The 24,650-nt window shown below is 36.0% G+C and overlaps 1 protein-coding gene across 3 annotated transcripts in view; it reads left to right on the plus strand.

The window, feature by feature from the left end:
* Positions 1-6,501: 6,501 nt before the first annotated feature.
* pparg (peroxisome proliferator-activated receptor gamma) overlaps positions 6,502-24,650 on the plus strand; it is a 48,315-nt gene continuing 30,166 nt past the window's right edge. Inside the window, exon 1 of one of the 3 annotated variants that reach the window (XM_015044449.1) lies at positions 6,502-6,802. Coding sequence is in view for 1 of the 3 variants with exons in the window: in XM_015044448.1 (XP_014899934.1) it covers positions 7,300-7,354 (55 nt within the window). In the remaining 2 variants the exon portion in view is untranslated. Of the gene's footprint in view, positions 6,803-7,237; positions 7,355-23,818; positions 23,912-24,650 lie in introns of those variants that run through there. The other 2 variants (XM_015044448.1, XM_015044450.1) reach the window with 2 other exon arrangements.

Genomic DNA, 24,650 nt, shown 5'->3' on the forward strand with positions numbered 1-24,650 from the left:
AAATATCTGTAAAGAGAAGTAATATGGTGCAGGAGTGGAGTTGGCTCCCCAAGACTGTTGGACTTGGGATTTGATTCCAGTTCTCCAGACTTTTACTTTCCTGTCAGACTATTGTCATGAAGGTGGCACAGAAATTATATGTGTGAAATAAGAACCTCTTGTCAGCTATCGAGAACACTTCTTTGCATCTGTTGCTGCTAATGCTCGGACAACCAGGTTTTAGTTTCAAAGGTAAATACTTTCCCACATAGGTACGGCTTCTAGTGTTTTCCCTTTAATAAATTAACAGATAAACATTTTAACCCATGTTACAATTGTATGATACAACAATTTGTTTAATATTCTGAATCATGATAGTCTATGTGACCTTTTTTTTTGAAAAAATGTGAAGAAACATGTAGGGAGCAAATATTTTTTGACAAGTTTTACGGGGTTCTGAACTTACTGGTTTTGGAGACCTACTTTTTACAGTGCTGCTTTGTTGCTTTTTGCAGTTGTTGTGTGCTGCTGTACCACAGGAAGTCTAAAACCAAATCTAACCAGAATCTAAAACCTTGTCTTCCTTTTTGTAAGTATAATCATGATGCCACATTTTATCTGTACAGTTTTAAAATGTGTTCAACAAGCAGTTGGAAAAAAAAAAAAAAAAAAAAACTCCTCCTGGGTAAATCTTGTAGTCTAATGACAAACTGCTGCTGCTGCTGCTGAGAAGTTTCCACTGATTAAAAAAAGTTTTGTACTAGATGTGATTCAAAAATAGGTTAGCAGAAAATAAAATGTGAGTACAAAAACACCCACTAGCTTCAGCAGAGTCTGGTTAGGAGATAGAAATGAGTAAGCGAGCTGCGCTGGGGGTTAATTTAAGTCCATCAAATGAAAGGCAGTATAAAGAGATAAAGGAGGATGCAAAATGACAGTTTAGGAAACGGCTGTCACACCTGAAGACGCGTGTCCAGAAGACCATTCATGACAGCAGATGTAATTCAGCAAGCAAGCCAAGCATATCAACTTGTGGTTAAGCTCAAAACAGCCCAGTTTCTTTCAGAACAAATGCCCTAAATGACCCATAAGGTCATTATTTATCTGCTACAGCATGCATAACAAGTCCGTTTAGCCGGAGAAGTCTTTTGGCCCTTATTGACATACAACTCACAAGATAAAGTCTTTGATTTGACCATGATAACCAATTCAGTCACCATTAGCTATTGACTAAGATAGTGACAACCCCACAATCTATTTAAGGGATCTATTTTAGGACCATCACTTTTTCTTTTTCCTCTTTACGTAAATGATCTTCTGTCAGTATGTCAAAAATACCAACACTGAAATGCATGCAGATAATAGGCCTACCCATGGTAACAACACAATTTACTGAACAGCTACCATAAACTACGGCTTAAGTCTCAGGATAGGTAAATCAATGCTGCTTAAAACCCAATGCGACCAAAACAGGTGCTATGTTTCTTCTCTAGGTCAAACAGACACTGTGTAGTAAAACATAATCTCTAAGGAGAAAGGACATGTGGTGTAACAGAATATAAATGCCTGGGATCTTAATAGATTCTAAAATAACTTTTAAATCAGAGGCGTAAAGAGTATGTAAAGGACACAAATTCAACATTTAAAATGTTTTATGCACGAAAACAAAGTGTACATGGCCATGTCACATATCTGTTGCTGTTTAACAACTTAGTCACAAACCAATACAACCATAAAAACCATTAAGTTCTGTATGAACAAAGCACCAAATATTGGAAGAAGTCAGAACGTATGACGTTGTTACTGCCATGCAACCTATTAGGTAGGGAGGATAACAATATTCAAATGTATGTCAGTTGTATAAAAGTATCTAGTCTGTCATCTCCTTTATATAGTTAATATGACTAATTCATATCTATCAACAACAGGTATGGTAAGACTTAACTGCTGACTTGCAGTATTTTTAGTCTGCATTCATTTTCAGTTGCATTAGCATGAGTGGAACCATATACCAGTAAACATCAACAAACTGGCCTTAACTTGTTTAAAATACATCTAATAAAATGGTGTATTGATAGTCAGATAGATGTTGTCCTGCCCTTGCTGTCTTCTGCCACTGCATCTGTTTAGATGTTTGAATATTTTCACTACATGTAGGTACTTTTAGCGTTTTTTTCCCTCTGGCAGCGTGCTATTCAATATCTGATTTTTGTAACCAGCTAGTCTCTTGTGTATATGAATATTACAATTGTTGTTTGTATATGAAAATTAAATTTCTATTAACTCATTCAAAGCGCATGAATGTCCAAAAATGTCCGTAAATGTCCCTGTGAAATATAAAAAAAAGGGTGTGAATGTTCAACCTTACATTCAGTTTACATCAATAAAGCCATTCTATGACATCTACCTGATAAAATTCACCTGCATGCTATCCAGGTTATCCTTTTTTAGCCATACAGTGATGTTCACCGTTGTTAAGTTATGACGCTGAAGATAGGATCTGATTTACAGCTTCTGACTCAGCACTTTAATGAAGAACTCCACTCCTTATAAGGAATCTGGACTTCGGCTAGCTCTGGTCCAAAACAAATAAAAGAAATCGGACTAGTTTGTTCTACAAGGATTACGTACCTTTAAAAACACAGCATGTGATTTATTTGTTTGCTTGAAACAAAAAGTCAAAACTTTTTGGGGTTACATGTTTTGATACTGAATGGTTCACAAACCAAATGGTATTCTTAGGATTGTTTTAAAAAAACCAATACATTTGTTGAAAATTAAATTTTTTTAGAAGTTTAGAAGTCAAAAATGATTAAATCTAGTTTAGATTCCTTAAAAAAAGCAAAATATCCCTTTGCTTAAGTGCATAGTCAAAGGTTGAGCATGTGACCCTGCGTTAAGCATCTTTTCACGTATCAAGCTTAATTGAAATAACTCAGCACAAAGTGCCAGGTGTAGATTAAATACATAAATAAATATTTGTTTTTAATCATGTTAGTGTAAACAAGACAAAGAATAAGCAGTTAAAGTCTACAACTAAGGAGTCAGAGAAAGCAGAAGAATTTCTTTGCCCTCATCTTAAAAATATGCAATACTACAAGCACATGCAGGTTTGTAGGAGGGCAGCGAATGATGTAACCATTTCCCGATATATGTGTGCAGATTAACACAAACCTACTTGCCTTGCCTGAGGTTCACTGATTTTTCCCATGTCGGTGAGTGAAATATGACATGTGGTCTCTGTGGAGTGTCTTATTTAGGGAGACACAAGGTCACTGATTACATTTTGAAATTTCGTCACCATTCAGGTTATCTAGACAGGTGTTACACTTCAGCTACATTTATTCTGCATTAACTATCACAGGTGTTGCTGAACTGGATAAAAAAAGAAAAAAAACGGGGGAAAAAGGAAACGTAATTTCTTAATGTGGCTTATTTTCCCAATGAATAGACAAATTAAAGGATTGTTTATGCAATATTTTAGTATCAGACTGGACTACTGCAGTAAAAGACAAATGTAAATGAAGTTTTTGTTACATATACGAGATGGCAGTGAAAATAGAGAGTGTTGTTCTTAGTCTCATGCTAGACTAGTGGCTTAGAAATAAAATTTGATTAGCGTTGCACATGATCTATTTTTCTGTTTGTCTGTACCATGGTCCTCAAACTGTGGTACAAGTACCTCTGCTGGTACTTTGGCAACCTTTATTGGTGCTCAGTAGAAAATCTGGCAAAATTATTAGCGGAGTAAATATGAAAGAATTAACTCCGATGAGCGCACTGACTTGAATAGAAACTACTCAAGTAAAAAATGGCGGGAGGAAAACTCCCTGCAGAAATTGGAGCTGCCACAATTATCCAGAATCAGATGCTGATGGCTCCATCTGCTGTGTTCAAATTAAGTCTGAAATCAGGGAGTCTCTGAGGGAGCAACTCAAACTAAACACAATCTCCATCCATCCATCCATCCATCCATCCATCCATCCATCCATCCATCCATCCATCCATCCATCCATCCATTTTCTTACACCCTTACCCCACTGAGGTCAGGAGGGTTGCTGGTGCCTATCTCCAGCTGTTGTCGGGCGAGAGGCGGCGTTCACCCTGGACAGGTCGCCAGTCCATCGCACCTAAACATAATATATTTTTCTAAAGGCGTAAAGGCGTATGTGTGGAACAGCATGTAAGAGATGAAATATGTTTACTGATTATGGCAACATTTTATTCATATGGCAGCCATATTGAATCTCAAAACGCTTGAACGCGTGGAACTCCAACTCCGGGGAGCGTTTACGTTAATGTTCTAACACGGTAAGAAAGGAAATATAAAACTTACCCAAATATTCTGGGTCAGAAAATACATATTTGGCACTGACTCTGGAGCCTCCGCATTCAATGTAAGTAAAGCTACTATTTACAATTTGTTTTGTAAATGTTTACTTGTTATAGCTAACAAGAATGCACCATCTAGGCATTTGAAGCAGAAAATTTAAATCTGTGACTGTGGTTGATTGTTTTAGGAAGTCCAGGGGGGGTGTTTGAATCATTAGACTTAAAAGGGGGCTGGATGGTTCGTAGATGTAACTTTAATGTAAAAGAGTCATCAAAAGGGTGTTGTAGTATTGTGGTTGGTGTTTGCATGAACTTGTTCTGCATTATTTTGTGCCAACTATTTACTGGCACAAAAACGTCTTGACTCCGAAACTGTTTATTGGGGTGTGATGGTAACAGCATTATCGGTTTTGACGTTACACATACCTTATATTTACCGTATTTTTGTTCGTTGTTAGTTTATTGAAAGAAGATGCTTTGTAATGACATGAAGCAAAAGAGTGTCTGAGGGGGAGAGAGTGTGCTTCACCTTTATCACAGGACTGTTGTCTCTCCATAATGGCTAAGTTTATGTTAGGTAATGCTGCTTCTGTCTCTATTTACAGATACGCAGTGACTTCCATATCTTCTCCTCATGAAGCTGCCAGGACAGGTAAAATGATTACTGAAAAACTGTAACTGTTAGTCCAGTAAATTTAAAGATGCAAAATTACCATTTTGCCATTACACTTGTAATGTCGTAATCATAAGTGTAACGTTACACCATTAGAAGTCAAAATACTATTTTTAGAAAATTATTTAACTAAAAGTACAAACTACAAACTACCGAGTTTCCTCTTTTTTAAATGTAGGCAATGTGTTTAACGTGTGTGACCTGTTGGGCAGGTTGTGTATTTTTCCTGAGCAAAATTTGCACTTGTGTGTCCCCGAAAGTTGAAGGGGAAAAAAAAAAGAGAGAATGGGTTGTGTTTTCACAAACCCATTGGGGAAAAGCAAGAAATCTTCCATGACTGCCAGATATGCTGTTAAAATGACTGACGAAAAAGATGTTCGTATGATGTCTTCTCTCCTTTTTTGTCCTCTCCTTTAAAATTTCCTCGCCTCTTCCACACTAAACTCAGCTTCAGCTTACCAAGAAAACCGAATTAAATATTGAGGTGTATTTAAAATAACTCCTGCTTTTTGTTTTCTACACCCTTAGCATAACGGACAAACAGGGGGACCACACGGACCTCACCATGAAGACGCTTTAGATTCATAAACTTGTGACCGAGGCGGATGTATGCAGAAATTATCAGTTGTGATCGAGGAAAAATGAGTCGTGTGTGGAATCCAAACCAAAACATAATGCGCCCGACAACTTAGATTTTTGATTGCCAATGATTGTGCAACCCTGCCAGGAAACAGTGTGAAAAGGCTATTCAAGACATATACATCTTCACAACAATATTGGTAACTAAAATGTGGCACAGTTTCTTGAAATTGAGGATGTATGACCAGTGAGTCTGCTGTTTGGTTGTTGAACATGAGGTTCATTAAATAAAGGTTGATCTGAACTGTTATTGTCTGAAATGCATCTCTGTGGAACTTTTCCAGATGTGAGTATTAGTTAATTATCTTCATTAATTATGGGATATAATTATTAAGTAGATCAACAATAAAAAAAATAAGCATTACTATTACTAAAATAATTTTGTAAGGTAATTAGCATTTAAATGTATCCAGAAATATTTTGTAGATTTTGCCTAATTTCTTTTGCTGTTTCAGAGCTGTTGACCTTAGATGCTCTTTACTAAAAGTGTTAGGCTACATACCCAATTAAACTGAGTGCAGATTGTTACCTCGATTTTTTTAATGTAAATTCTAGTTTGTTTTTCACATTAAACCCACAACTTGAGAATTTAAACTTTGTTCCACTCAAAAATAAAGCGACAAAATGAACTGTTGTAAGTCTACTGATGCTTTAAGAAAAATCTATCAAGGTATTTAGTCAACTTAGTGTTAACAGCAAGTGTAACTATAAAAAAAAAAAGTTTCATGCAGAAAATTGCGAATTACAATAAAAAAAACTTAATTAAATATCCAACTGTGAAATGACATTACTTTCCAGAAAATTAGGAGCCTTACATAAAACAGAAAAACAACTCCGTAAATTGGTCTCTACATTACCAGTTTACGTTGATAAAATCCGTTTTAGCAGTTAGTTTAATAAGTCGGAGTTGCGGAGGGTAACTCGATGCCTCTGGATCCCAACAGACTACTCTGATCGGAGGGAGGAGAGAGAGAGGAAGCGCACACCGACCGCAGCAGCAGCAGCATGAGCAGATAGGCAAGCGGTCCAGACCACCTTCTGCGCCGCCGCGCTTCTGTGCCTCTGTCCGCTCCTGGGCTCCGGAGTTTCATAGCTAATATAGAGCCGAGGAAAACCCCGATCCAGCTTCGGCAACAGCGAGCCCGTTGTGTCTCCTCTGCGGTCCAGCGCGCTGATCAGGTCAGTCACCTTCGGCTCGGTTCAGAGTGTATGCTGGAGCTGTGAGTGTTGTGGCTGCACACTAGGTGATAAAACGCAAAAACCATCTGAAAACGTCAGCCGTATTCATAATGTCTGAGTTGATAGTTTTAAAGAGTATTATGCTCTGAAATTTAATGTTTGACACAATTATTTTTCTCGTGATAGTTAACAAACAAAATAGTCATTATTTTTAGGTTACTCTAGAGGAATACAAATGTTAGGAACGATTTAACACTGAATCCCTTTTTGTTGCACGCTCCTGTATAATAAACCACTTATTCTGACATTAATTAGACTGACCTGATGCAGCTAAGAGTGAAGGGTGGACACTTTTTGCAGTGCAACAAGCCTCGTAGCAGCGTGCAAATTGGGGGTGGTGATAGTAAGGAGGTGCGGCTAAAGCACTGACAACTGGCACACACTCAGGTGTCGGTCCAGAGTGTGTCTCTTGGCCACAGTGCGAGTCTGAGTTTGACATGCAAACTCCAGGCAGAGATTTTCACCATCTAAGTGGTCACAACTTCTCTTCAGGTGAGTGCAGTTAATATTTGGTTATTCTCGCTTCCTGTCTGAACTCTGCAGAGCTAAGCATATTTTTGTTTTTCTTACATCAGGACATGTGCAAGTAAAAGAGATTTATGCTATATGTCTCACATCGTTATCATTTGTTTTTTTGTTTTTTTTTTATCTACTGTGTCATGTGAGGAATCTGTACAGCATGATGAACATTCAGGGACTTCTGCTATCTGACCAGCCGCAAATATGACAGCTGTGACTCAGCAATAAGGCTCAGAGTCAGCCACGGATGTTATTTTTTTTCTTTCTTTCTTTTTATCCTTGGGGATTAGTACTCACCAGATGGTTTTAACTGTTAAATGCACACCTCTTATCTCATAGTATGCTGTTCAATTTTATTTTTAATTTTTTTTCCAGCTGAAACCAATTTCTGCTCAGCTAAAGGCCTGATTTATTTTTTGATTTATTTTGATATATTTTATTTCTCAAAGCCAACATAAAGAAATCACAAGATCACCCCTAGCAATATCTCTATATCTATGTTAATTATTTTTTTTATCTAGATTTCTTAATCAGTTAAAAAAAGTTAATATAAGTATTTGCTGTTGGGTGCAGAGGCTGAATATTGTGATATTTTTCTGTATTTATGCATTTCGTGAATATGAAGAAATGAAACATAAAATATTTCAGTAACTGACTGCCTGATCACAGAACTGAGTATTATTACCTTGATAAAACTAGCCAATTTCAATGTCTGGCCAACTGATTGGTGCATCTTACATATTTATCCCACTTGATGAGACGTCCCATTAGAATGCCAAACAACGTTTCCCTTCTTTCTGATTGTTATTCATGTCTAATGGCAGTAAAAATTACAATTAGAGGCTAATAAATATAATATATCTGTTGTTCAGTATAACAAATATTGTGACAACAATAATATTTAAATTATTATTACAATTTCCGTGTAAACTCAAATAAAATAAAGCATAATTTCTAAATTTGGAGCAAAATATCCCTGTGTAATAAGTAAACGTAATGATGTAACAGAAATGTGATCAATCTACTTTATCGTCCGTATTTGTAGAATTAAAGACTAATTCTTGTGTATTTCCTGTGAACTTGTATTTATGGATTTCCACCAAGCAAGCGCAATGTTTAATAATTGGCATTTTTCACACCACAATATGTAAATAAAGATATATTTACTATAAATTTTTCACAGTATTCCAGTGCAGTCAGATATATGAATAGCTGCTAGATGTATAAGGTAGACATTGTTATATTTTGATTCTCTGGAAATCAAGAACACATTTATAATCAAATCAGGTTTTCACAGATAAAAATCATAGTAATGGAGTGACGCTGTGCTGGCAGAAGTTCATCAGAGGTTAAAGTGTCATTACTAATGTAATAGGTTGAGAAGAGAAAACCCATGATAAACCTGTGGTTGAAAAATTGGAGAAGTTCCACTTCCTGGCTTCCATAGAACATTACATTAAATTGACATTTTGCTTAGCTTTCATTTAAGTTTGGTAACAAATTGTTTTGCAAGCATTTTTTTTTTTTTTTTTTTTTTTTTTTTAAGAAATATCAGAAGCTTTTGTGTGCAAAGTCTGGAAGTGTGGCTACAATCCAGATGTGTCAGAAAGCTTTAATCAGCTCCTCCAAGAACTTTATCTCGGGCTAGCTTCTCTCATAATCTTTGCATGAGCGCCATGAAGTCTGACTACAGGTTGGACGCAGGTGCTGAAGCAACACCACGGCCTCATTTATTCACTTATCAAGTTATATCATTCTTTAAGCTGGGAGGTGTGTTCATGTGGGCGTCAGAGGCCGAGTATGCGAACAGCAAAGGCAGATTTGGACTTTGTTCTATTGTCATAAATGAAGGAGTGCCTTACGACGCCGTATATTGTTTTTGTTGCCTCACGTGCTTAAAGCCGATTTTTCATCTTTATGGGTAGCAAATTGTCAGACAGATTAAATCTCTGTCGAGGTAGGTGAGGTCACGTTGGCATTCTGTGTTGGTGGGAAAATGTATTCTTTTTGTGATTCGTAGGAAGTGGCATAAATCTTGCATTTGAGAAGAGGTGGAAAAAAAGTACAGTCTACGGCAGTCTAGACATCGACTTCTGCAAGAAGATCCAGACAAAAACCAACAACACCTCCAAATCAGCCCACAGATAATTAACCAATTAAATTAATCGCAATCTTATTAATAAAAAAACAAACAAAAACAAGCTGAATTACATTTTATGAGATAACAGTGATGCTTTAAGTTCATCATTGTTTTTTTTTGTTTTAAATAAGTGTAATTATTAACTTCAAGGCCAATCGTTTCAACATCTCCTGTATACACACGGCAACATTTTGGCCTCAAAATGAGATTTCTATTGACATCAAACAATGTTTTGGAAACCAAAAGGTTGTTTGTAAACAGAAAATTCAAGCTGTACTAGTTAATCTTTTATTCCTGCATATCGCCCAATATCCTCCTCTCTGCTGTGGAATCGAGATTTGTCGCAGATTTATGTAGTGATTATATCAATTTTATAAAAGTCGTCATTTTTAAATGGTCGTCTTATTTCGCATCAGTCCACGCACGTGTGTCTTTGACTCAGGAGCTGTGCAGGCTGCTCGTGCTCGAAGGGCTTTGTTTTCTCTTAATAAAGCACAAACAGAGTCTACTACGTCTCTCCACTCGGTGCTTTGATCAGAACATCTGCCATCTGAGATGTGACTCATGTTCAGGAGAGCTTCAAAGCAAATGATCAGTTTGCACCTTTTCGCACCTTGCATTGAAAGCAATTTACATTTTCACCGGCTACAACTGCAGTTATCGCTTTCTTTTTACTGTCAAACCTGTAGCTTAACTGGGATGTGTGAACTTCGAGCAACACGCATTAGCTGGTTGGCTTAACTGATGAGTTCTCTAAGCATCGAACTTCTTTGACTTGTGAATGTGAAAATTAGATCGGAGCAAGACGTTTCTATCGTTTCGTTGGACTGAATTTTGATCTCCCTGTAGCTTCTTTGTTTATAAGAATAATCATACAATGTTTACTAGTTTATGAAGCTGTCACACAGATTGTCTTTGTCATGGTAAATGCATTATAGTAAATGTTTATTTTTTATGTTATCCTACTCTGTTTATTATCTTCAAAAAAGTTAATTGTTTAAACTTTTTTTTTTTTTTTGTTGCTGCAGGATCATCTAAACGCGACAGTTTGTTTTTCCTGTCAAGCTGCTGCGGTAATGTCACTGTGGTCTCTGACCTTGGTAATTACTGTGCGAGAACAATGATGTCAGAATGAAAGACACAATAGTATAGTTTATGCTAAAAAAGCATAGATGGGTATTACCAGGAATTGTGATTTACAGTCCCCGAGTCAGGAAATTGCATAAGTGAGCTTAAAGACAGGAGCGCCTCTAGAAAAGTTTCACACAAGTGGCCAAATAGAGGTCGATAACCATATTGAGGTGGCACAGCAAAACAAAGAATTACAAAGTTTTAATGTTAGGTTCGTAGATTAGCAAATGAGTGATGGATTTAAAGGTTGGATTGGTCGAATGTGCAAAAATAACATTGGTATAAATGAATAAATTAATATAAATATATACATAAAATGAACTCAAAAATAAGCATGTCATTTTCTCTTTTTAAATTCAAATGCTGAAAACAAAATGCATATAAACCCCAGTCAACACTAAGAGATATTAAAAAATATATATATATATTCGCACCACCCATCACACCACTAGACCTGAGTTTAACTAAATTAAAAAAGTTACATTTAGTTAAAAAAAAAAGACAATGCTGAAATTAATAAAAAAAATAAATGAATAAAACCTTTGTGGTGTTTATTTACAGACACAGTGTCTAAATATTTTTAAAATACAGCATTGACGCTCACTTTGCATCACAGCAACGGTGGAGCAGCTTGCAGGAACTATTTTACATCGAGCTTTTTTCATCCTGACTTTATTTCCAATAAGCGTTAAAGGTGAGCTGGAAAATGAAAAGGTATGTGCAAAAAGAAAACAAACAAAAAAAACAAAAAAAAAAAACAAGGTCAATCAGTTTTAAAAGAATCTTTAGTCCAAGACTTTTTCCGTCATATTCATAATTTTTTGGAAATTGAATGTAGTTAATATTGATTTTGAACAACTTGCACAATCAACTCCTTCCCTTATCGATGCCATTTCTTAAAAGAAAAACTTTGAATGAAATTGCTATATTTTATGTAGCAATAACACGCCTACGGATAGGCGTGATAGACGGTGAACTATTGCTATTAAGAAATACTAAAGCTGAATACAAAGACTCTGACATTTCAACCGCCCACCTTGGAAATCCCACCTCAACGGAAAACTGGTTGGACCTGTCAGCGTATTGAAAAGTGTCCGCATTAGTTGGTATTAAGACATTAGCAACAGATCCTTCGGTTTTGTGAGATTTGGGATTATTTCCTTGTTCATTTCATGTAATTGTCATCCATATTGAGATCACAGTTGCTTATTAATGAGACACTGTAGCAGATAATTAATAATAAAATATAAGCATTTGCACTGTTTAATCTTATAGAATTTTTTTATTATATAATAAAGTTGTACTTATATCTATATGAAAGAAAGATATATCGCAATAAATTACTGGGCAACACTTTATTTGAAAGGGGGTGAATAAGACTGACATGACACTTTCATAAACACCTGTCATGAACATCAATAAACCTTCATGAATATTTATGACTGTTGTCATAAAGCGTCATTCGGTAAATTATGACACTTTTAATACAAAGTTGACATTAATCAAGAAATAATTACAGTTTAAACTTTACCTTTAATAACATAAAGTTACCTAATTTTTAAAGTGCAATCAGTAATTATTTTATAACAAATTTATATCAGTAATGATTTCTTGGTTAATGTCAAGTTGTCATAACAAAGACATTTTGAATAATGTCAACTTTGTATTAAAAGTGTTATAATTTTCCGAATGACGCTTTATGACAACAGTCATAAATATTCATGAAGGCTTATTCATGTTCATGACAGGTGTTATGTCATGTTTATGACAGTGTCATGACAGTCTTATTCACCCCCCTTCAAATAAAGTGTTACCAATTAATTGTAATCTAAAGCCGCCCAGATCACCTGCAGGATGTTAAGTTTGTATGATTTGTTCAGTATTGATTAGTGATTATTTTTCACCCCGGTAGACAGCTGATAGCTCGCTGAAGACCAACCATTTTGTTTTGGTTCACATGCAAAGATTTAAAAATTGTCGGCTAATTTTCAAAACCTTAGAGACCACACACAGGAGGATAAAAAAATCTTTTGTACAGCAGGTTTGGTCAGACAGTGTGTGGTGTCGAGCCACACGACAGGAGAAAGACACCACACACACACACACACACACACACACACACACACGCATGCACACACACTGACTTCACTCACCAACATTCTGATGTCAGACTGGAAATTTTGCAAAACCTCTCATGAACAAACGTAAGTTGGGGGTAAATAAACATGCCTGACTGGGAAGACGCAATGGTTGTGGTCTGTAGTTAACAGAGAATAAAACAAAAGCAGAGACGTCCCCGATGTCCACCGGTCTTTCTGGTGCGCCACGGCAGTTGTTTTGTGTTCTGTGTATTTTGGATTCCTCTCTTGAGTTTCCGTCACTTTGCTCTCTGATTGGCGACGCGTCACATTCAACAAGCTCTGGAAACGCAACCAAAATTCACAATTTATTCTTCTCGCAACATCGCTAGTCTGACAGTGATTCAAGGAGCTTTTAACGTACTCGTGTTTCCTCCTCATAAGTGAATTGTCACAAGTAATTTCTTTTTTACATTGAAAAGTAGCAAGCACTCCACCGTAGATCGGGTTTTATTTGGGCCGAGTCTACAATGGCCAAATTATTCACCCACTAGCAAGTCCAGTCTTTTTGTCAATGCACTTTAACACAGATATTGGTCAACCAATAGGAATATGGTTGACCAATATTCCTATTCAACTTTGCCCTAATTTCCCTTTTAGAATTATGTGGGAGTAAACAGCAGCTCCACATGTCAGTTTCCTGGTCTCTTTTGGGAACTCACTAGTGACTCATACTCATTGCTTGTGGGTTTTGCTGTTGGTTCACTGGATGTGGCATCACCTGAGGCAACGGTAGTTCAAGTGTTGCTGGAAATGATGTAAGATGACAGTAATCCACCCCCTCAAATCAAAAGTTGGATAATTAATGTAAAATGTCAAGCGATCATGGTGGCGAAACAGGAACAAGGTTTTCCAAATGGCCGCGCTCTCTCTGGAAAACGTGTTGTCTTTTTATAGCTCGTTACGCATGTTGTCATCACCAGCAAGCTGGATGGGATCCAGCATCACCCAACTTAACCTTAACAATTACCAAATATTTTTAAGTTTAAAAAAAAACAAGAAAGTGTGATGTTATATAAAGTATTTCACAAATGTATTAAGGTATATTTTGGTTTCAGGTTCTAAGGTGTAAAAAATGCTTTTAAAAGGTCATTTGCAAAAAGAAGAAATGTGGCTTTACTCTTCACTCCATTTGTTTAAACACTATCTGAGAATTTTTTTTTTTTTTGTCGCTTTAAAAACAAAACATTTTTAAAAACTTGATCTATCTTGACACCAATAACTGGCTAACCTGCAGAGTCACACTAAAGTTCACTTGTCAGGCTTCTTATCTTATTAAACAAATCAGAGAACCGCAGAAAAGAACCAATTTTCTGCATACTACCGGAAATTTATGGTATAAATATATGTGGCTGGTTTCATGCATTCGGTTTTGTTTAGATGATTCTCCGCTGGGCCTCTGGGTTTCAGGGGTTGTGCCAGACGCTGTTGATTTGAAAGCTAGCACAACTTTCAACACACCCACCTGCGTATCCTTACGCTTTGCATAAGTGTGTCTGCGGAGCAATATCAAAATAATTTCAATATTGCTTTTCTCCAGTACTCAAAAGTATTTTTGATCCATTTTACTATTTTGAAATGCTGGTGTAATAGTGCTGTGACATCTGAGCTGCACATTGTTTTCATTGCTGAGTGTAGTTTTCAGAAACGATCAACGAGGTTGTTCTTTTTCTGTCACTGTTCTTACTTGAGTTAGCAGATTAACAGAAAGTTCACAGATTAAAAGCTATTCGTCTTTCCAAAAACATTCGCAAAAAGCGGTTATGTTGAAGCCAGTGCACACATACATGTGATATACTATATATTCTACTATGGTGATTGACAGTATGAAATATTTTTCTTGAATTATCCGTAAATTGCCTCAAACAGCAGAAAACTATATTTAGATAAATTACATTGCGATGTTGTATTTATAAAGTATTGTGTTTTTAAACTGAACACCATTACCTTGCGACTCTTATTTCTTCCTTCAGCGAGGGGAGAAAGACTTTGTGTTGATTACAGAAAAGGTCAGCAAGGAGTTCAAAGTTAGGGTAACTCCTAAATCTTCCCCACAAGTAAATAGACAATTCCAAAATCTGTTTCCTGTATGCACACCTTTCCTGGCACTTAATTTCAAAGTATGTTCAGTAAATCAGAAAGACGTCATGTGTTTCTTTGTTATTGTCCTGTAAAACAGCGGCAGAAGGCAGCACACTCCCGTCTTTTCCTCTTTGTTTCGAGTAACAAGGCATGACCCTTCCCCCTGTTGTACCGCTCTCCTTTCCTACCGTTTTGCCCTCCTCTATATGTGTCAAAACACAGATTTATCTAGCTAGGATAACAGCGTAGTTACTGTAGTGCTGTGGACAGCTGTATACCCAGGAAAACTTCTTCATTCTCTCTGTTATCCTGTTTCACTTTTGCTTCATCCTTCTTTTTTTTTTTTTTTTGACATGTGCCCTGTTAACTGTGCAACACCTCTCAAATGTGAATGTTAGTATGTCTGTGACTGTGTTTGCATGTGTTTGTGTGTGTGTTTGTGAGGCCTTGAAGCATGCACCACTCCTTCCCCTTATCCAGTGAGGAAGCGCTACAGTCTCAAGGGACTCATCATCCATTAACTCATAAGTATTTGAGGGAATTAGGTGAAGGTTCGTGTCCTCAGATAGTTGTGGAAATTGAGATTCCCAGAAAGTAGCCAGTGATGCAGACCTTAGCGCTAAAGACATCTCTGCTTTAACAGTGCCAGCTCTCTCCGATTCCATGAGACAAACATCAAGGAGTTTCGGAAAAAAAAAAGAGAGAGAGAGAGAGAGAGAGAAGAGCTTTTCATCTCATGTGTTTACAAAACACCACGTCTGCATAAACATCAACACCAAAAGCATTTGCAGCAACTGGAAATGTTTTCCATTCTGAAGTCATACGAAGGAGAAAGCAGTGGTCCACCTCTAAATCATTAGAGGTGGACTTTTCATCTGGGTAATGACGGAAACTAAAAAAAAAAATTATGTCCCTGCGACAACAATGATGCCGTATTTTGCCGTATTTCATTTCAAACAGTAGTGCAAATAAAAAAATAAAAATGTGGTTTTTTTTCCCCTTCACCAGATTTCCTCTTCTTTTGCTGCCATAGTTAGTCAAATATTAATATTTAAAATTATCAAACACATTTTACTATCAGATAAGATAAAGAGTTCATGTCAGATGATTATGGTTTTTAGTAAGCCACAAAATAAATCCAAACTAACTTAAAAAAGTAACCACCCTGTAAATCCAATACCTGGTTTAATAAGTGAGTATTTCACTTCGCTGTTGAGGAATTTATTTTGCCGAATTGTTTGCATTCAGCCACACTATAGGGTTTCGTGGCAGTAATGGCATGTTTATGGACAGACCGTTGCATAAAAATTTGATTTAAGTTCAGACTTTGACTAGACCACTTTAAAAACCATTATATATATATATATATATATATATATATATATATATATATATATATATATATATATATATATATATATATATATATATATATATATAAAATTTTTAGAGGTGGGGGACTGCATTTTATTGGCCCCCACCTGTAAAATGTGGGGGACTGTACGCACATTTTACAATCCCCCACTGTAAAATGTGTAAAATGTAAATGTGCAGGTGGGGGTGTGGTCCCCCACCTACTGCTGCAGGTGGGGGACTGCACCTGTAAAATGCAGGTGGAGAACTGGTGTAGTCTGTATCATTCTAATGCTGCAATACCAACGCTTAAAGTCACAAACTAATGGCTAGATCTTCTTCAGGGATTTTCAAACAGAGAGGAGAATTAGTGGTTCTGTAAATTTCATCAAGTTGTCTGATCCTGAAGCGATAAAGTGAGCCCAGATCTTCACTCTAGTGTATGAGTGATGCTTTAAGCGGCGTGTTAGTTTTACATCAGTCATTTAGTCATTTTTGGTCAGTAGAGGTTTTAGCCTTTAAACTCAAACCATGGATGCCAAGTTTTTCCGTGTCAATTTTTTTTTTTTTTTTTTATAGTTCAATCATGAACACTGACCTTAATTGAGGCAAGTCAGGGCTGCTGAGTTTTAGATGCTGTTTTGGGTTCTTATGTGATCTACTCAATGGGTCGTCAATGAGTCTCCTGACTAAATTTGGTAGACCAGGCATTCCTGGGAAGGTTCTCCACTCTTCCACATTTTCTTCATTTGTTGGTAAAGTCCTAAACCCTTAGAAAAATAAAAAATATCTTTATGATCACTTCCAGATAAAATGTTTTGTGTTCTCACATTTTTAGCATATATATGTTAAAACTTTTGCGGCATATTTAGCTTTTTGTGTAACTCACATTAGCAGTGAACTAAAACATATTTCTGAGGATTCTGCACTCTGATATTTTTGTACATTGACAGATCAGGCACAATACATTTGCTCAGTGGTTTACCACTTATTAAGATCCTACAAACATCCTTACAATTTTTTTTAACATATATAAATACCTTTTTTGATCACTCTTTTAGAGAATGAATATGTTCTGTTCACTGTCAGTCACATGGTACTGTCATGTTAAAGTTTCAAGGTTGTCAACTGTGTGGGGCCCTGGCTTTGCATGATACTGTTTAGAGCAGGGGTCCTAGAAAGTCACGTTCAAAGGTTCAAATATGACTTCTAGATAAGATTAGATATCAGGAACTACTGGTGATCAGAAACGATATTTCATTGAATTCCCTTACGAATTTGAAGCAAACAAATATATATATTTTTTTTCTTTTTGCTATGTATGTGAGCATAAACTTGAATCTTAAATTTAATTTCATTAGTAACTGATTGTTGTTAAATGAAATTGACAAATTACTGTAAGTACTCTTTAAATGTCCTATTAACAGAAATAACAGTTCCCTAAAGATAAGGAGTGGACGTTGTCCAGAGTGACTTTCCATTCGGTCCAGATAATGTTCGTGACTTTGAGAGTCACAGGTTTTGAGGTCCTGTTATGTAAGGGGTTATTATGACACTCTACAGCTTCCACCATAGCACAGACTGTGTGCATGTTTCTTTTCATGTACTCTTGCAGTTTCATGTTAATTTGCTCTCGCCTGGCTGATATTTGCATGTAGGTCAGCCATTCTTACCCCTACTTTTAATGTTTTAGGGTTACTGAGCTAAAGAGTGATCTGAGGGGAAAAAACAGATCACCTCATGTGTCATTATTGCACAAAAATAACTGAAATATATAAGTTAAAACAGTAAATAGGGCAACATGTTGATCATCCATTAACAAGGCTGATGGTTACCTGTGCAGAATTTAAAGGTTTGGCAGATTACATACATTAGATTGAGGGACTAGAGATGAAAACTGGCTTTCATGACTAATTCTGGCAAATTCTGTTATGTCCATTGTCTCTTCTAAAAATAAATAAACAATACTTAATGGATAGCTGGAAGCCTCAGGAGTTAGAATCTCTCATAGTTGTCATCTTTGATTGTTTGTCCAAGCAAAATGTGTGCAAAATTTGATTACAGCATTTCAAATGTCAGGCAGTTTTGAGATGTGATTTATCTGTTTTTGCAGTGTGATCTGTTTGCTTTGTTCACTTGAAAGATCAACACTTTTCTGATTATGAACATGGATGAAAACCAAAACATGTTGAAATATGAATTCTGAGTCACTAGGATTAAGCCTGACTCATCTCAATTTCATGCAATGCACTTGAAATGTAAAGGTTTGCTTACGAAGACAAACACTGTCTACGGGCAGATTGGAAAAACAACTGTAGTGTTTAGTCTGATCTGATCTTTGGCTGTTGTTCCCCTCCCCTGGGACTTTTTTTTTTTTTTTTTTTTTTTTTCAAATTCAGTTTCAACTTGCACATGTGGTTTATTCTGCTACTGTACCGTACATGTTTTCAAATGGTAGAAAAAAGTGGCAGATTCGCCAGGATGTGAGCAGTCATGTTGTGTGAGTTTTTATAGCTCTGGGCTTTTATAGCTAAGTGACAAAATGAGAAGTCATCTGGTAGCAGCAACTACATTTGCAAGTGAAAATGCAACATTTCAGTTTCTGGATTTCATCGCAGTTTTTTATCAAAGCACCAACACATATTTATTTTAGTAGCTTTAATTTTGACTTATGGTTTAGTTGTAGTTTGCATTCTCTTCAGTTGGGTCTGCATTGCTGTGGGGCCTCGTTGTTGGTGCATTTGGCCTGGTCTGGTAATTGAAAGTCAAAACATCAGTTATGTGAGACCATTTAAAATATCTATCAAGGTTTTACCCTCTTTTTTTTATTTTTTTTTATTTTTTTTTACAAAGTATCATTTTGAGTCGATATTTCATCATTCCAGAAAAGTTAGAAGACCAAATGTCATATTTGATTAACCCTTTTTGACCTTAATTTTGAATCTCCACCTGGATATTTTTGCTTATTTTAATTGCACGCAGTTCTTTAAATGTCCTGTGAATAAATATATTTTCATAACAACTGGAAATGTAAATATCTAGTAAGTTATTTTCCCAATTTACCCTCTATTAAAAGAGTGCCCCTCAGACTTCACTCCCTGCTACGGTGGAGGTGAAATTATCGTAATTATCCGATACTGGCTAGAAAGCACAATGTCTCCCCTTTCAGAAACCTTTGGGATTTATTTAGATCTTGCAAAGTGTGGTGGAATTACAGTACTGCAAATTTGGTTGGATCACAGGCGCTTTGTTCGGTCTGGAAGGGTTAATGTTTTAGCAAAAAGTCTATTTTTCTCTTTTTGTGTGGAAATGTATGCTTTCTAACTTTTTGCACACTGTTTCATCAAGTAAATTTAATCCAAATTCAAAGAAAAAAAAAAGTTTGATATTACCATACAGTAGAAAGAAACACCTGCCTGTTGCAAAGAAAAACAGATGAATAAATGACAATGTGCAAAGTGACACAATGCAAAACTGACAAACTGAACTTAATAGTAGTTGATTTTTATTGCTTATTGGCATTTGAGACCAAATTCAAATATAAAAACAACAAGTCACTGTGATTAGTTTAACTCCACAGACTTTTTCGTTACATTAGCCCCCCTGCAGTCGTTAGAAGGGTTGAGTGAAGAAGGGCGTTAACATTTTACCCTGTGTGCAGTCCTGGCAGGATCGCACTGATTGAGGTTTGTTTTTATTTTCTTTGCAATGTCGGGAACTAATGGACTGACGGGATACCCTCATCACTTCCTTGTTGTCTAACTGTAATATCTGCCTCACTTGAAGGATTAGAAAGACAATATCTACCAGAAAATCTAGTTATCCAACCTGAACCTGATTTTGCATGAGGAAACTTTAAGTCACCCCATAGCATGTTATAACATGTAAACCATTTTACCCCCGGTGTCATATAAGGTTTCTGGAAGAGACAAAACCTTACATGATACTGGATGTTGTTTTTAAGTAAGTCAAGACAGTTACTTCGGAAGTCGGGTTTGATAAGCTCATTGATCGACCAGAATCACGTTTTTGCAAAATCAAGACAGAAATACATCAATCAACTAGGGACAAGTTCTGCGAATTAGCTGTTGCTATTGCACCATGATGCAAACATGGGACTGCTGTTTTATTCAGTTTGTCTATGTCGCTGTGTGTCTGTCCCTATCAAATAAGCTTTATAATAATCATATTTATTTCTGTCTGCTCTTTTAAATACAGCACTTATCCTGTTTCATATTTGGTTTTTGTTACAGTTTTTTTTTTTTTACTTAGAAAAACTGTAATATTCTCAAATTTACTGACTTGTTTTATGCACAATGCATGACATTTCTAATAAAAAAGAAGTAAAACATGCATGTATGATAAATCATTGCTATTAAATTCAGTACTTTATAACAAATATTTTTAATAAATGTGGCATAAACCAATAAAAAACAACTTTACTTACTTCTACACTCCTTTCATGTGAATTATTTTACAAATAGGTTATTCCTTTATTTATTTTCAAACAGATCCATTCCTGTCACATGAATATTTAAAAAAAATGTTTCTTGAACCAATCCATGTCAAATGACTTTGTTCTTCTGTCTTTATTGCTAAGGACACTGATGTGGCTCGGTTTGTCATTAGACATAGTTATATACAAATGGCTCTTAATCACTTTAAGCTATAAAGCTTCTCTCATGTGCTGCTGTCTAATGTTAAACAGAAACTGTAATGTGTAAGAAAGAGAAAAATTTCGACTATTAAAACTACTATTGTGGTTTTGGGAATACTCAAGGCAGGAATGCTGTTTGTACCAGTGGCTGTCAAAGCATCTTTCCTTGTCGCCCTGCAGGAAAAACTTTCTTCTGAGGCTGAGATGGAAACAGCTGCAATAAACCCCGAAAGAGCAGAAATTTGCACAAAATTGACATATTTACTATTTATACAAATAATATTTATTGCATGGCTGATCAGTACAATATATCTTAAACACTGATTAAAAATAACTACCTTACTCTCGTGTCTTGATATGTAGAAAAGATGAGACCCAGATGGTGCCGTGTGCCACCAGCATACTGCAGAATCATTCTCCTCACTAGACAGATGGCCTGACGATTATGACATTTATATATGTTGTCTTTTGTAAATTAATAGGCTACACCTTGCTTGCATGCACCGGTTTTATCAATTGTTGACAAACTTAATAATAAGTCAAGCTTTGAGTGAGACAGACTGGTAAATGACAGAATTTCATTTGCCCTGATGAGCAGATAAGGGTTTGGATTCTGTTGACTGCTCCAGTGAAATTGATTTTCCTCCTACTCTAAAATGGCATCACACTGGAAAAAAAAAAGGTTGTTTTGAATCAACTTTTTAAAAAATCACTTTTTTTAGCTAGTTGTATTAGATTTTTTTCATGCTGTAGTTCTGATTTCAGAATTATTCAAATCAGAATTATAGCTGCAGAAAAGCTAATAAAATTAGTTGTAACAGATTAGAGTATTTTTTCAAAAATTGGTTCAAAGAAACCTTTCTTCAGGGCAGTAAACATTTTGCTTTTGAAATGATTTTGCATTTCTCTCACACTAATATTTTTGTTAAATTGTGTATATCTGTGAACAAACAAATTTAGTTTGTCTTAGACAGAGAAAAACTATGTAAGCATGACTTACCATGCTATTTACAGCGTGGTAAGTCATGCTCGACTGTTCTTTACCACTACTACTGTCCTTCGAAAGCTGACTAGACTAACCTTTCTCACCGCTGCTGCTGACTCAATATGGCTGACTCTGAAAAGTTTCTAGAAAAAGCTTTCAACATCCTTTAGGGTGTTTGTTTTTTGTTAATTGTCCCTGGGGAAATAACAGTAATATATCTTAAGTGCATAACAATGGCTTTAGTTCTTAAAAGGCTCATTCTTATCTCAGTATCAATATTCAACACAACATTGGCAATGAGAGTAGAAAATATTTTATTTTTTTTTTCAGTTAGTTAAAAAGTAAAAATAAGCTGTATATTTTATGTGGTGGTTTTTCTTATATATATTCCACTTTTAAAAGCGTTAATTATAACTCCAATTATTTTTATTTTTTTTACATTTTCTAAGTGCCATCATCCTCAGCACTACAGATGTGTATTTTTTGTTGTAATGAACACACTTTATTACAATCTACCATTGCAAATATATCGTGTATCACATCTGTATGTCTTTCACATCATAAAACAGTGATTCCCATAATAAGTGCAGGTATCTGTAAACATTAGTTTCTGTCAGTATTCCAGGAATGATAAATAGGCTAGACAGGTGAAGGTTGAGAGATCAATAAAACAAATAAAGAAACTTTGCTGCAATACATTTAGCCTTCCTGTTATCTGCTGAAGTTTCAGTGAATGTTTAAGAAGCTGCCTGTATGAGCAGCATTTGTGCCTCGGTGAAAAATAGAGTTTTCTTTATAGTAGTTTATTACACCTTTTGTGTTTTTCCTCTCACTTCATTTTTAAAACTTCTCACTGATATCGGAGATAGCAAACTGAGTCTTTTTCCCACAACAACAACTTTTAGACAGAAGACTGCTGCTGCTGACTGCTTATCTGTGGTGCAGTCACACAGCCGAAAAAAAAAAAAAATACAAGGTCAGGAGAGAAATGTATCATTTTTGTCCACCAGATGATTTTTTGTACATTCCTACTTTAAGTTGTGTGAAGTTTTTCTTTCTTTTTTTTAAGAAAAGAAAACGGAAGACGGAAGGAAAAGTCATTTTTTTCTGTCTTTTCAACTGGATTTTCCTCAGCAGGTTTCATATTTTGTAGACATCACATTCCTTGTTGCTTTCGGGGAAAAATAAACCTTCCACTTGGCAGCAATGTGAAAGACTACGCTGCCTTCTGTCAGCTAAATCTGCAAAAACAATATATATGATATTATGAGGACACAATAAGGGTCAGAGCATGATTAAAGTGAAGGTGCTACTACTGGAGTTCTGTTGGGACTTGTTGCCATGTAGGAGTTTTGGCATTTTGCACAGCTCACACAGTGAGCACAAAGTTTCTGGCAGCAGTTTTAGACATTTAAAAACTTTGACATTTGTGTGATAAAGTAACATTTATGCTTGTGCAAGTCCAATGAAAAAGCTATGTTTCAGTGTTTTCAGATGTTACATGAGGAAGAAAAAGGGAATGCGTCACCACTGTCACATTGCCTCTTAGTGACTGAGAGAGGAGGGAGAGAAGGGCAGCCAAAGAAGCATGATGAGGTTGTCAGAGTGAAGAAACAGGAAATCATCTGCATCTGATGTCTGCCACCTCACACACACACACACGCACACATATACAAAACAATGTTCAGAAAAATTATTTTTGGACTGTACCACATGTAATACAAGCCTCTACCAATTCAACAATGTATGGTGTAGAAATAAAAAAATAATAATCAGTCAAGGATCAGACATGACACACTCTCAAACGCACACAACACACACGCGCGCTCAGACCACATGATCGTTCGCTGTCTGAACTTTTGCTGAGCCCAGACTCTGTCAGAGAAAGATGTGTGTAGTTCCCTTTCTAATGGTCATCACTTCCTGAGGAAAAACATGACCACACGCACACATAAGCGCACACGCAGACTGTCGTTCTGACACTGTCACTTAGACGTTCAGCAGTGAGGCTGGAACAGAAAAGTCACGGAAGCGGGAGAAAGGGGTGAGTGGACCAACCAGAACCCTGTGTGTTTATGAGTTTGTGTGCACGTTCTTTTTCACAACTGTTTCTGATGTTAAAAAGATTCCTGCAATTAATGTATTTGTTTATAATGTCTGGCCGGCAGATTTGCGCTTTATTTCAGCTGAGACAAGATACTATCCCTCATGAGGAAATGTTACCTTCTTAAATAAAATTGATTGGTGATCATGAAAAGTTTACAAATAGTCTCAAAAAATCTATACTACATATTTAAATAATGTTAAATTTAATAGATGTTTTTGATTGCATGAGGATAATGACGACTGTTACTATTTGCTTTTAATATTCTTTGAAATTGTTGTGGTTATTGACTTGTACTTGTGTTTTTGGTTTAGATTTTTGTGTTTTGGGTTTTCTACTTTTTTTTTTTTTGTAATACTTGTAATACTGTGCGTATGGTGTGCAGGCCAGGAAAAATAGTCTGTTATTATAGGGTCTAATGAAGATCGTTGAATAAACTATTTTAAACTGGACAAATTGGGGTTCATCTACTTTTTAAACATTTGTATAGCTTCTCATACACAGAGTGTCTCTTTCCGGGTTTATTTTAGCACAAGACTAAAATGATTTTTGGTAGTATCAGTGAACTCATATCACCTGCTGACACAGAAAGCGGGTGATAGTATTAATATTTAATATAATATAATATATATATATATAAAAAAAATAATTCCCCTCTCACCCTCTGTGGGTGGTCTCT

Source organism: Poecilia latipinna, unplaced genomic scaffold, assembly GCF_001443285.1.
Source record: "Poecilia latipinna isolate Pla-1442-1.1 unplaced genomic scaffold, P_latipinna-1.0 Scaffold675, whole genome shotgun sequence".
In the NCBI taxonomy this organism is placed as follows: domain Eukaryota; kingdom Metazoa; phylum Chordata; class Actinopteri; order Cyprinodontiformes; family Poeciliidae; genus Poecilia; species Poecilia latipinna.